This window comes from Neopelma chrysocephalum, unplaced genomic scaffold (assembly GCF_003984885.1).
Source record: "Neopelma chrysocephalum unplaced genomic scaffold, ASM398488v2 Primary Assembly neopelma1_22, whole genome shotgun sequence".
Taxonomy (NCBI): Eukaryota; Metazoa; Chordata; class Aves; order Passeriformes; family Pipridae; genus Neopelma; species Neopelma chrysocephalum.
The window spans coordinates 2400694-2415014 of NW_020897689.1; the positions used below are offsets into that span (position 1 = coordinate 2400694).

The following is a 14321-nucleotide window of genomic DNA, read 5'->3' on the forward strand; positions in this document are numbered from 1 at the left end:
GGAGGAGGCGGGAGCGAAGGGAGGACAGGGGGAGGTGGTTGCTGCTGCTGGGCAGAGAGGAGTCGTGCAGGAGCTGCGGCTGCACTCGGACGCCACATTCCCTCCTTACGGGGCTGGCGGTGAGGATGAGCGAGAGCTGACCCTGCCGCCGCCGCCTGTGCTGTGAAGTGTCTGCTCCTCCTCCTCCTCCCCGGCTGTGGGTGAACCTGCGCTACGGGCTCTTCACCGAAACGGGGGGGGGGGTTGGTTTGTTTGTGTATTTAAGGCAAAGAGAGAGAAAGAAAGATTTTCCACCCGCTGAAGCACAGTCCACTATGATCGTACTCGCATCCAGCATTGGAAGCCGGTTGGATTTCGTGTCTCAGTCCAGGGTGTTTTTCTTGCAAACCTTCATTTGGATTTTATGTGCTACAGTGTGCAAAGCGGAGCAATATTTCAATGTGGAGGTAAGATCAGCCGGATGCGTGTGCGAGCGTGTGTGCTTTCCCTTCTCCCTTTCCTCCCTTCTATTTTTTTATATCCCTTAAATAAAAGCAAATCAAATAGCCAGCCAGCCATGTCTTCCAGCAGCCAGGGCATACGTTTGTGTAGGCTTTCCTTCCAGCAGCCGGTAGCTAGCTCCCCTCCCCGAGTTCCCCCGCTTGATGGATGCGTTTCAGCCGGAGATCCCGTTATCCCGGCAGCGCGATGCCGGGCGCTGGAGCGCAGCCCGTGCCTCCCGCTGACCTCGCCCACGGGGGACGGGAAACCCTCACCCGGGCACGGAGGAAACCTGAGGCTCAGTATGTGCACGCAGCTCAGGGAAAGCTCTGTGAATTTCTTGGACTTAAGATACCGCTGTATTGCTGAGTTTCCCTAGCCTTTTTTTTTTTTCCAGAGAAGAATGAATGAAAGAGCATTACAGGGACAGGAGGAAGGAAATTTAAGATTTTTGGCACTTTTCTTTGTGGTAGAGTATGTGAAAAAATAAGATCTTTTTCCCATTTAAACGTAACAAAAACAGTTGCTACTAGAAATAGTGAAACAAATGGCATAAAGGTGCAACTACAGCAGAGAAGTTAGAAGATGTGGAGGACAAGGAAACAGTATTTTTCCAAGTGAAAATAAAATGTGGGGATACCTAGATGGGGCAAACCCTAAGAGTTTACAGTGACAATTCAGTGAACATCCATTTTGAGTCATCTTTGTCTATGCTCTCAGTCTTCCCGCTGGGATATTTTACATAATACTTTCTATTAACTAATATTCCTTTACTGACACTTATCATCTTTGCATGTATTTTTTCTCTGTCCTGTCACTCCGTTTGTTCTGCTGTGAGCCCTTATTCTATTTCAGTGTGATATGTCTATTTCTTTCTGCTTTTCCCTGTCTATTCAGCTTCTTAATTTTTCTTGTTATGTCTCTGCAATTGATATGTGCTCTTTCAACTTCTAGTAAATAATTCTGGCTTTCTGTTAAAATGCTGTGTTCCTTCACTTTTCTCTGTCCTGCCACCCCACTCAAAACTTTCTGTTGCACTCATACACCAGCCTTTTTTGTGTCTAGTTTCTTTCATCTTCTGAGTTCCCATAATTCTTTCTTTCAGAGAAATGAAGTCTATGTCTCTTCCTCTGTCTCACACACTTGCTTGTTTTATATGAGCTCTTGTTCTCACTCAGTGACACTCATTCTTGCTCCCGTCTCGTGCAGATGCCTCTCCATTCCTAGACTGTCTCCCTTTTTGTCTAACGTTCTTAACTGTATGTCTTTTTCCCTCTGCCGCATGCAAGATCACCTCAAATTTATAAAAAAGTCACTTTTTCTTTCTCCATGTCTGCTTTCATCCTAGTCTTTCGTTGTCTACAGCCAGTTTCCTTTGCCTCATACAGTTGTCTCAGCTTAACACTCATCCACAGCTTCTCTCTTTGACTTCCATATCTCCAGAAAATATTGTCTTTTTGCTCTATCACTGAGATCTCTCCTGATTATAAATCTGAGTCTTTTTTTCTCTGTCATCTGCACTCTAGTCACTTGTTTGTTCCTCATCACAAAAATGCATCTCCGCTTCTGTTTGATTGTAAGCTTTCTAGGGCAGGACTCACATCTTCTCACATGTTTATGTGGTGTGTACCATGTTTAAGTCTGGAGTAGAATTGTGATCTTTTTGCTATATAAATATTAAAACCGCACATTTCAGAGCACACATTGGAGTTTTATCTTCCTTTCGCTCATGTCCTCAGCTGCCTTCTTTACTGACAAGCAGGGGAAGGCAGTGTGGAAGAGAGGAAGTTGTTCTCTATATCCTCTCCAGGCTTCACAGGCTGGCCCCCTGCAGAGTATAGGGATGAAATTCCAGCAACAGAACTTTCTCCTCCCACAGCAGTCTGCTTTGCTGGCATCTGGCTCTGCTGGAGAGACGGGCGGCAGATGGAGCTAGTGTGGGAGGAGAAAAAGGTTGGTTTAGTCAAGTGGAATATGAACAGGAGGCCAGCTCCAGTCAGGAGGAGATTTTATGAGGAAAGAAGGGAAACACTTTCATTTTTGCCACCTCTTCCATATGGAGAACAGCACATTTTGAGGGCAAAGGCAATATCAGGAGCAAGAAACACTGTTGGATGGAATGAAGTAGGACGTATGTGTGATGAGGGCACATATTTCTCCTTTTTGAAATATACCATCTCCCGTTCTTCTTCCTAGCCCTTCTGAGACAGACTGTGTTGTCACATGCCAACGTTTTCAGTCTCTTCATATTTAAGTCTTTGAGCCACACATTGCTGCGAGCCAGAAGAGTGTTCCAGGGAATTACTCTAGTATTTGAGAGTTGTCCTAATATGGGGCTTCTACCTAGGCCACTCCTTTTGACCACTGTCAGTGACATGGTCCTGGGCTAAATGAACCTGAGATTTGTCCCAGAACAGCCATTACCACATTGTTTAGATAGTGCTGAAAATTCAATTTTCTTTCTTGCTGGGAATAGCAAAGGCTAAAAGCATGGGAAATTTGAGGCAAAGGACTTGGCAACAGCAAGTATGTATTATGCTGTACAATTCTGTGTGTCAGCACAAGTACATAAAGCAGTTGTACTTCATAGTAAAGTGTGAAAATATAACAAAGATTCTTATGACAATAAGTATGCAAAGTAGGCTTCAGGAAAGAAGTGGGGTACAGATAGTTGAATGAAGTGTCACTGAAAAGAATGCTTAGAATGGCTGTAAAGCAGGTTTTTTTTTTCATTCTTTCTTGTCTTTAAATAAAGTACAGATAATACCTGTTGAACATTTGAAAATGTGGAAATCATTTATTTCCTCTTGTTGTTCTGTTTTGTTTAATCCACATTCCTGATTGATAAGCAAAATCTCTGTAGTAGAGTTGAATTTTTTGGTTTATTTGTTTCAATGCTGTTAGCCAGACAATTCTCAGGAGATACTACTGTAGCTCAGAGATATTAAATAATAATGTTACCTTTCAAAAGTAAAACACAAAGCTAAAGTTTACAAGCTTGTGTGTATGTTGTTGTTCCTTGTAATTTGGTTGTCCCTTTGTAAAATTTCTTTTAGCCGAACAACTGTATAGATGAATTCCTCAAGCTTCCAATGATAACTGAGTTGTCAATCCTGAAATGTATTTGTGTGTGTGTATTTCATGTAATAGACACAGCTGAGTAGGATTCAGATCATGGAGTATGGGACACAGGAGGGGCAAACTTGCACTTTGTATCAGTGAGAGCTTTGTGGTAAAGCTGCATGAGATATGGCTATAACTAATAGGTTAAGAAATCATGATGAAGTTTAGGAATCACATAGTCTTATGTGTAGGAAGATTTTAGCATTAGTTTTCAAAGTTCATTGATTACCAGTGGCATTTCTGTGAGACTTTGTTTCTGACATGATGAGAAAAACTAGGAACTACACTGTTAACTCCCTCTTCTCAGTGCTTTTCTCAGTCCAAAACAATAACTTCCTTGAGTAAGTGTATCAGTGGAAGACTATGTCATCAATATAGAGTTTTTTCTGCTACTTTCAACCGTTTCTGTACAATAGCAAGCCAAGATGTCTATCACTGAGATAGTGAATGGAATAACAGTTATTAAAAGAACATTTTAAATGTACAGCTGAATCAAACACATAGAAGATAATTTGTTACCGATAGAGCAACCAACTATTTTCTCCCTACTGGGCTCCTCACTATAGTAATAATATTTTGTATTGCTCGAAGATAACTCCTTTGCATGTTACTGGGAGTGTCTGTAGACAGTCCTTCACAAGTGTCATCCATCTAGTATATGTGTATATATATAACTGTTTCAGCTGGTATTCTATAAATTTCTCTTCTAATTTCATTCTATATACTTCAATAATAAGTATGTGTATATTTAAATAACCATTAAATATTCAATACAGAAAAATGAAAACTGTTTTGTTAAGGGAAAAATGGTTATTGAAACAAGAATACCTTGGTTAGAAGACAGGATCAGCATGAATCTAGAACACAACTAATCTCCAGAACCTAATACTGCTTACTCTTACTCAGCTGAGTATCTACCTAAACCCTGTCGAGAAAAGAAGTGTTTTTAGAATTGTATCCTAGTTTCATTGACTGAATCTGTGATGTGGGAAACACTAGAGAGAAAGCATGCTTCATCATCGCTCTCCTCAGGCTGGCAGTTATGCTCTATTTTCCTCCTTCTAATGCTAAATGTATAGACTTGAATCCCTAGGGGAGATCTTTAAATGACACTTATTTTAGTGTAAGCAGCTCTTTAAAACAATAGAGTCATCTTCCATTTTCAGAAGTGGTATAGTTAAATTGCATATTGTGGAACAAAATACAGTGGAATCCAAACTACAGAAAAATACTGTCAGTTTCCTCCATGGTATTAAGTGGCTGAGAACACCATTGTTTTCATTGTTAATAAATTTTACAATTAGCCTCCAGCTCTTGCTGAATAGTAATGCATGACCTTTTATTCCATAAGCTTTTAGTCTTTTAAACATAAAAGCAGACTGGTTTCATTCTCCAGCTGGCAATTTAAGAGGAATAAACATTTGGGAGGGGAAAAAATCCTCCAATGTCACCTTTGCACACTTTTCAAATAATGAGCTTCATTGTGAAGTTTGTAAGCACAACACGGGTTTTTTTTAGAATTTGTTAAAATGCAAGCTGAAAACTATGGAGAAGCAATTAAGGTGGTTTTTGTATCAGTAGTGCCATGTGTCCCAAAAGGAATTTACAGGATCTTCTGCTTTGTTTTTAGTTGCAGTCAGTATGCATGATTCTTAATTATTTAAATTCTGAATCTCACTCTTGCATGAGTTATCAACCGAATGAACTGGACTTTTGTTAGAACAAGAAGTTCAAACGGAAATTATTAGAAGGATGGAAAGGAGTTACTGGATCAGGTGGTGAAGGTGCTTAACGAGTGAACTATTAGTCAAGAAAAATATATAATGTGGTATATTTCCTATTTGCTTATTGATGAAATACAGATATGAAGAAAGCCTCCTGTACAGGCCTCTGATGAGCAGGTATATCTAGATAAGGAAGATAATTGAAAAGTTATATGTTTGATGGATAGGCAACAGAATGTTTTTCTATCAAAGAAGGTGAATGCCTATAATCTAATGAACTGGATCTCATTTGATATGAAGAAATACATGCGTAGACTACTAGTTGGTCGAGTGCATTTTCTACTGTAAAGCATGAGATTATTTTGTACTACTAATGTTGCAGAGAAGTTCATGGATTCTGTTGCCTGTATTTTGTTCAAAGACAGGTTAAAAAGATAGTTCCCCTTCTTATGGGTTCATAGTTGACATAGTATGCTAGACCTTAGGTGCAAGATGTATTTGTTTATAATTGTAGTTCATCTTGTTTTCCTCTTGCAAATTTTTGACAATTTAATATTTAAGCATCACAGCTATTGGTGAATCTCAAGTCTACTGAAGAAAAGAAATAAAATGGTTAAAGAGATTTATGTAATCATCTTATGTAGTGCAAAATAAACCCACAAAAGCATGTATTCATAATGTTTTCTGACATGAAGCTTACTAAAATAAATACACAATTTCTTAGCCCACCAGTAAACATTGAACAAGCCCAAGATCTCCCTATTCCATTATTTGGAAGACATAATGTAAAATTCCTGCCTTACCATTCATTGTTTCTTCAGAGTGGATATACTGTGTTTTTTAACTGGTTTAAGATTTATGCTACTCTTTGTCAGTTTTATTTGAATCCATCTAAAAGGTCAGTGCTTGCTCTAGGCACCTCAGCTCTGCTTATGCACTCAGCAAGACTGTGTTGTAAGAGTTTATAAAGATAGAATGTGGTATTATATAGATTTTAGGGCATTTCAAACTGCATCTGGTTTTAGTATTTTAGTCTGTCTCAGCCTTCTACTTTCCTGAATGATCATTTTGTTGTGTTAAAAACTGGAGGACTTTGTGTTGATACTTGAAGATCCTTAAAGAAACAAAATAACTTAAAAAAAATTACCCTATTTAAATTGCTTAAATCTTCTCAGCTCTCTGTTTCAGATTCCAGTGTATTGTCTAACCTGTTTGCCATCTTCAAACTACACTGTTAACTGTAATCTGAAGAAGCAGGTTGAGTCTGTTTAATTTGTTATTTGCGATATGTCAAATGACAGATTTGGTTTCATTTTGTATGAGGAAGACCAGGATCAGTGCTACAAACATGATTTTAGTTGGCACTGAAATGGATTTGAAAAATAATTATGATTAGAGCTTTATCCTTTAAAGAGAGGTCATGCTATTTGGAACCTTTATTTATGGGTTGCCTGGCAACTGTTCATTCATGTTCCTGCTTATCATCATTCATTATAAGCATCTTTGCTGTACAGTAAGAGCAATTAAGTGGTAACAATTTATTTCTGTGGTGAATTAAAATTGACATAAATTACAGATAAAGAAAAAAATATTTCTGTAGTTTTACTTATTAACCAAAACTGTTGGTACAATGTTTCTCTGCTTATTAACATCTGGTTTGTACCAGCTGAGGAGTTATCTGCACTTAGCTGTGATCATAATGTTTCTAGCAAACCTTTTGAGGTATTACAGCACATGGTTGATTTAGGGGCTTGTTCAGGTGTTTTTGCCATGTTTAAAATCCCCTGTTAATTTCAAGATTGGGGCTTCGGGGTACGAGGAAACCTATGCCTCCTTGATTTCGGTGCTTAACATTAGGCAATCCAATCTCAAATGCTGAGGCTTGAACACAGTTATTGGGAAAGGGGTTTAACATTCTGGAGTTAAAACTGCTGTGCTAGGGGATGTGCAGCTAAAGCAATAAGCTGCAATTGCTCTGAAGAACATTAAAGTCACTTGATGCTTTCTCTCTGTAGAACAATAGCAGTTTTTATTACACTGTGGAAGAAACATGTATAAAGCATATGATTCAACAATTGTTTTGTGACTGTGGATGAAAAAATATTTTGCTTTCTGTATTAATTCATTATGAATTGTATCACAATTGACCCGTGTGTAGAATTGCCATGTGGAATGGGATGGTTGGGCTATGGAGTATTCATAGAAGATGTCTTTGTAAGGAAGACTGGAGAAAATTCCTTATGAATGCATCTTAAAAGAACATCTGCACTGTATGGCCAGGGTGGAAGTAGATTTCTGACTCTGCTGCTACCTCTTGGTAGCTTTGCCTCTCAACTGGTTGGTTCAGAGCTTTGGAAAAGAGGCCACCTCTATCCTCAAGAATGACAGCAAGGTGATCGGGAGTAGTCAGCATGGATTCTCTAAAGGTAAATCATGCTTGACCAACTTGATTGCCTTCTTCAATGAAACTACCTGGACAGATGAGGGGAGAGCAGTGGATATTGTCTACCTTGACTTCAGCAAGGCTTTCAACGCTGTCTCTCACAACATTCTTACAGGCAAACTCAGAAGTATGGACTGGACGATTGAGAACTGGCTGAGCAAACTCCAGAGAGTTGAAATCAATAGCACGGGGTTTAGTTGGAGACCTGTCACTAATGGTGTCCCCCAAGGTTCAATACTGAGCCTAGTATTGTTTAACTTATTCATCAATATTTGGATGAAGGGGCAGATGCCCCCTCAACAAGTTTGCTGATAACACAAAGCTGGGAGGAGTGGCCAATACCCTAGAGGGCTGTACAGCCCTTCAAAAGAACCTCAACAGGGTGGGGAGATGGACAGAGTGAAACTGTTTGAAATTCAGCGAAGGCAAGTGCAGGGTTCTCCTGCACCTGGGGAAGAAAAACCCCAAGCACCAGTACAGGCTGGGGGCTGACCTGCTGGAAAGCAGCTCTGTGGAGGAGGACCTGGAGGTCCTGGTGGACAACAAAGTGTCCATGAGCCAGCAGTGCTCTTGTGGCCAAAAAGGCCAATGGTATCCTGGGGTGCATTAGGAAGAGCATTGCCAGGAGGTTGGGGGAGGTGATCCCGTTGCTCTACTCAGCCCTAGTAAGGCATATCTAGAGTGCTGTGTCCAGTTCTGGGCCCTTCAGTGCAAGAGAGACATGGAGCTACTGGAGCCGATCCAGCGGAGTGCAAAAAGGATGATTAAGGGACTAGAGCATCTCTCTTAGGAGGAAGGACAGAGAGTTGGGCCTGTTTGGCCTTGAGAAGAGATGACTGAGAGGGGACCTCATCAATCAATGCCTATAAATATCTGAAGGGAGGGTGTCAAGAGGCTGGAGCCAGGCTCTTCTTGGTGGTACCAAGCAATGGGACAAGATGCAATGAACAGAAACTGATGCACAGGAAGTTCCACCTGAATATGAGGAAGAACTTCACTGTGCAGATAACTGTGAGTGGCACAGATCACCCAGAGAGGTTGTGGGGTCTCCCTCACTGGAGATAAAAAACCATCTACATGCAATCCTGTGTAATGTGCTCTAGGATGACTCTGCTTGAGCAGGGTGGTTGTACTAGATGACCCCCTGTATACCTTGCAATCCATTCTGTGATTCTGTAAAAGAATGTCCCTCTGGGACTGATCCCCTCTTCTTTGAGCTTCTGATTGTATTCACTCACCAGTCTTCTTCATACCATGCCACTGTTATGAGGAACAAAGTAACTGCTGTAAGACAATTCTGTATCAATTTACAGATTTTTTCACTCATGTGACATGTTGGTAATATGAAGATGTTGTGCTATGTGTTTTTCCCTTTCATGAGATAGTTGAACTGTTTTCAAAGTTGTATAGATAATTTGAAAAGAAATGCCAACCTCAGAAAATCTGGTCTTTAATATTTTTTTCTCATCATCTTGTAGACAAAAAGTTGTTTTATTTCATTGGTGCAGTTCATTTTTGCTGGCATGTAATCACAAATCCACTTACAGGTGTGAAATACAGGTTGGCAAGTGAAAGCCTTTTCAGAAAATTACGAGCTGAAAGGCAGACAGAAAATTATCAATATCTTTAAAACATAGATGGTAAAATGGAAAAACAAGTCTCCCTTTCAATGAGGAGGGAGATACTTCATTTAAATGTATTGGTAGATATTTATGAAGTGTACAAAAGAGGAAATTGCTTTCTTTTTGTACGGCATCTCAAACTGAAGGTGATGATCCTATCTCATTTTTCTTTTTTACCTCAGACATTGGTTGTGTGATGCTCTTCTAGGAAATTGCTTTGACCCACTGTCTTTGCAGAGAAATTGACAGATTGTATTTATCTACATCATGGTTTATGTTTCAAGTGAAACAAATGATCTTTCACACAATACAATTATTATTGTTACCAGAAGTAATAGAATTATATTGCTAACTGTACAGCACGATTTTGGTCTTGGCAAGTGAGGCTTTTTTTCCCCTCTTATTACTTCTATGTATTTAGAAAAATAAAATAATAAAAAAAACCCCAACCCAGGAGAGTGTTCCATTTTTTGGTTTTCCTTATTGATCATGAACTGCTAGACTCTGATATTTCTGTCCTTCATTACTAGGATGTGAAATGTCAGCTTTGGAAAGCTCTTTGTTATATTTTTCTCTATCACATGTTTTTAAATATGTAGTAAAATGGATGTGATATAGATTACTGAGGTATTGTGCTGGAGTCTGGAGATCCAGGTTGTGTGTCCAGTTCCATCACGAGTCTTCATTTTGATCACGTAGCTTATCCATCTTTGTAACCTAGCTTGCACAAATGTACATTGAACTAATTGAAGAGTATTTTTGGCCTTTTCCAATACATGTCAAGAGCAATAGAAGAGATGTAAAGGAGCCAGGAATATATCTTCATCATTCACTTATCTTGGGACTATTTCACATTTTTTCATACAATGTAGTAGAGGAATATCATAAAATATAGATACAGCATTTCAATTTAATCCTCTGTGTAATCGTTCCAGAAGTGAATATGTTCAAAAGACAAGTACCAGAGCAGAAAAGGTGAAAAACATGTCTATAACACTTGACCACTAGTTCTGAGGGTTTTTTTTTTTAGTTTTGTTTTGGTCTTTTAAAATATAAGTACTAAAACTTGGTAGACAACATTGTTAGGATTAGGTGAAGGATGTCATTAGATGACTGAAGACAGAGAGTATCACATTCTCTCTCAGAATGAAAGTTGAATAAGATAATTTTTGTTACTCTGATGCCCGCTCAGCTGGTGCTACAAAATGAATCTAGGAGCCGTTAGCTGGGGTGAGATAAGAAAGGGTTTAATTATGCCAAGGCAAATAGATGTTACACGACGCGCACCGGGCTGTGCCCGGGATGTTACATTTATAACAATATCTGGCCAATCCCAAGTGTGTCCATCCTCTAACTTTTGGCCTGGTCCACCCCCTGGCCCGCCTCCTGGAATTGGGTCGGGGGGCTTTTGGGACCCCCTCTTCATCATCCTTCATCTTCTTCGGGGTACAGAGAGCAGGGTGACCCAGTTCTTTGACTCTGTCCTGCGGTTTAGGCCAAGATACAAGCGTTCTCCAAACAAGACAGGCTTACCTTGACTAAAAGACTAAACATCATCTACTGGATATGGGAATAGGGTTCATATGGGGGTATGGAATGGGGTGAGAGGCTTAAGGAATGTATAAACTAAGGGGTGCTACAGGAGGGAGGGAGAAAGGGTTTCTAAAATCTATTTCTATTACCTATAAAACTTATAAGGTAGAAAAATAGAAAAATAAAAAAGCATTAGGGGCTTAAGGCATCACTCAAATATGAAAACAGTCTGCCTCAAAATGTTTTTAAATAAATATAAAAGTCTTAACAAATAAATAGATTTTGGATCAGATTGTAAATATTACACAATGCAAAATTAAAAACTGTTCTATTTTTGAATGAATGTACTCTTCAATAAGTAAATTGCTTCTCCTTTTTTATTTGAATATTTGTGGATTTTTGTGAAATACAATAAAAGATTCACTGCTCCAGGTATTTAATGTTTTTATTAGACACCATTAACACTCAGATACGCTGCTCACATGCCCCTGGATGTTAAAAACTTAATTGAAGTGGAAACTGAATCTTGTTCTTCAAGGTTCCTGTACCATGTGTTCACCATATTACCTTCCTTCTTTCCTCTTTCCTCCCTTATTTTCTTTTATTTGCTTTTTTCTTATATCTTCTTTTCATCTTGTTTTTTTTTTCTTTCTTTTTTTTGTCCCTCAGTTTGTCTTCCTACAGACCATTACCTGCAGCCAAGGAACAGCATCAGTCATTATTGAACCACAGAATCAGACAGATTAGAGATGGGGAAGACTTATCAAGAACCTATTTCTCTGCCAGTGCAGGATTGCTAAGTAAAGCAATATAGGAAATATAGCTGGAGTTTTGTCAAGTCAAGTTTTAAAATCCACAGTGGTGGGACTTCCAAATTTGGAATTAAAAAAAAACCAAAACACAAAAACCAAAACATGATAAAAGTACAGTAGGGTACTACAATGGAAGAATTCTCTTTGATAGATTTTTCCTTTGGCTACTGGCAGCAGTTAGAAGTTGGCTCAGGTTAGGCAATTTCTGACTGTAAGATGTGTCTGTCCTAGAATCCAAGATGACATGAGCTGTGTATGAGCATAGATTGGTAATTCGGTGTGTTTCTTTGGCTTTACAGAATGAAAAATACAGAAAGGACAGAGACAAATGAAGAATTGATTTAAATTTTCACTCCAATTGAAATCCTTAGTGCAGTTGAAATGGACTAACACTGCCTGATTTTGAAATATTTTTAGATGCATGTAGATTGATGACACTGTCTCAGGAGGACTTGGCTAGTTTAAGATTATTTTCTCTAAGTATTATGTCTTTTTGTATTTAAATATCACTACCTATTAATAAAATTGGATACTAGTAGAAGTGTAATAGATATCTAGATATTACACTCTGTTAAAAATGTTATTTTGGTATTTCAGACATTACATTGTTAGTATGGTCACAAACACAGACTTAAAGATGCCTATGACACTGGCAAATATGAGCGATCACAATGTCCATGCTTTGCAAATGATGTAATACTTTCAAAACAAGGATCTGAAGATATTTTATGTGGAAAGGTTGAATTTGTTTGCTGATGAGATATGAGATGGGTTGCATGAGGTATATTGTCCAGCAAGTGTGCAAGATGCAGGGTTAGATGGGGAAAGGGATTCAGTTAGAACAGTACTTAAATTTAAGTGTTAGATGTTCTTTATATGTTTCTAATATATTAATATCAGTCGGATCCCTGAAGTCAGTGAAACAGAGGACCAACCAACCTGTTAATATGTACCAATTCAACCAACCAACCAGTTAATGTATGTATAAAAGCGACTGGAATCATTTTTCTGAACTCTACTGATGGTATTGACTAGTAGCGTGATTCAGTTGCTTACATGTAGATAGATATCCAGCACCTTTTAAGGTGCCCTTGGCAGAGATGTGCACAAGTCTGGCAGAAATAACATGAGACCAAAGAAAGCTTCATCTTTTTAGGCTAGCAACAGGAAACCAGTCTGTGTGTCCTAAGTCATCTCATGTGACAGCAGATATTTCTGTTTAGGTAACTAAATCCTGTTCCTAATTTTAAGTGGTGGTGGAGAGTGTTGAGACTTATGTCTATGGGACTCCCCCAGGTAGACACTGGTATTCAGATGTCATAATTTGGGGTTGAATCCCTTCACTCTAGAATGGTAGGATTCATTACCCTTTTCTAGTAACCTGGTGCTGTTTAGGCCCTGTGGTCTGACCTGCTTGATCTCTCGATATTGTTCCAGAAAACCATGGGCCTCCTAAAGGTCCGATGATATCTCCCCCATCCCCTGGATAATGTAGATTATCTCAGATCACACCAGACGTCTGTACTCCTGACAAAAGTAGTTGGAGCAGAACTCCTTTCTTATGGCACTATTACAGCCTGGTCCAGAAGCTCCACGCTTTTACTGGTTGTACACTTGAATTTCAGGCTTCAAGAGATTTTGCTCACACAAACCCTTGCAAAGCCTTTGATTCTTTGGTACCTTGAGTTCACATCCAGAGAAAAGACTACACACTTTTCTCTAAGAGATTTCTTTTAATTTGGTGAGCAAATAGGCATTTTGGTAAAAAGAGTTTTACAGAGATAACGTGCAAACCAAGGAAAAGCATTACAACAGATTACTGAAAGTAGCAAGCATTGCTATAGTAAGGGAACCTTTGTTACATCCAGCAAACACAAACTCCATACAACTTAGATGAAATACCCATAACTTAAGTGAAATAGGGAAATTAGGTGTTTAAATTGCCCACAAGAGGAAGGAAAGAGAAATTAAGAGAAGAAAGAATAAAGAGGGAAAGAGAAGAGAGAGAGAGATATAATTACCACTATGAAGGTCACATCTTGACAAGTCAGAAGGGCAGAGGCCTAAGGCAAGACAGAGGCCTCATGCATGTCTGTTTATAGACTCTGGCTATTGTGGCCACCCTCCTATGTGGGACTTTTGGCTCGCTGCCACTCATTGTCCTCTTAGCCAAAGTGAGGGGTGCCACAGAGGCTTCAGGGGGCACGTTGTGGGCAGACCACCAAGGCAGACCTTATTGATTGACAGCCCAGCCACATGGCTTTCCCTGCCGTGTGCTCTTCATGGACGCAGCCGTGTTGGCTGCAGGCCTTACATGTGCCTTCCTGCCATGGGCCTGCAGATCATGTGCTTGCAGGACTAGCCTAGCCTTTCCTGCCCCCTGCACACAAAGCCCCACAAGGTGATTCTGACCCAATAATAGCTGATCTGGTGTCTAACAGGCACTACAATTTTTACCCTGTCACTCTGGTGCCCTGCACATCATTAAATATATATAATAAATATATTTATCCCCTGAGACCCCTGGTGGCCTAGTGGTTAGCGTGCAGGACTTTCACTGCTGCGACCACGGGTTCAAATCCCG

At 39.5% G+C, this 14321-nt stretch overlaps 1 protein-coding gene across 1 annotated transcript in view; it reads left to right on the forward strand.

The window, feature by feature from the left end:
* Window positions 1-14321, forward strand: part of MMP16 (matrix metallopeptidase 16) — a 171681-nt gene continuing 157360 nt past the window's right edge. The window contains exon 1 of the mRNA XM_027682514.1: window positions 1-446. Coding sequence (XP_027538315.1) covers window positions 315-446 — 132 coding nt within the window. The 5' untranslated portion in view covers window positions 1-314. The remainder of the gene's footprint in view (window positions 447-14321) is intronic.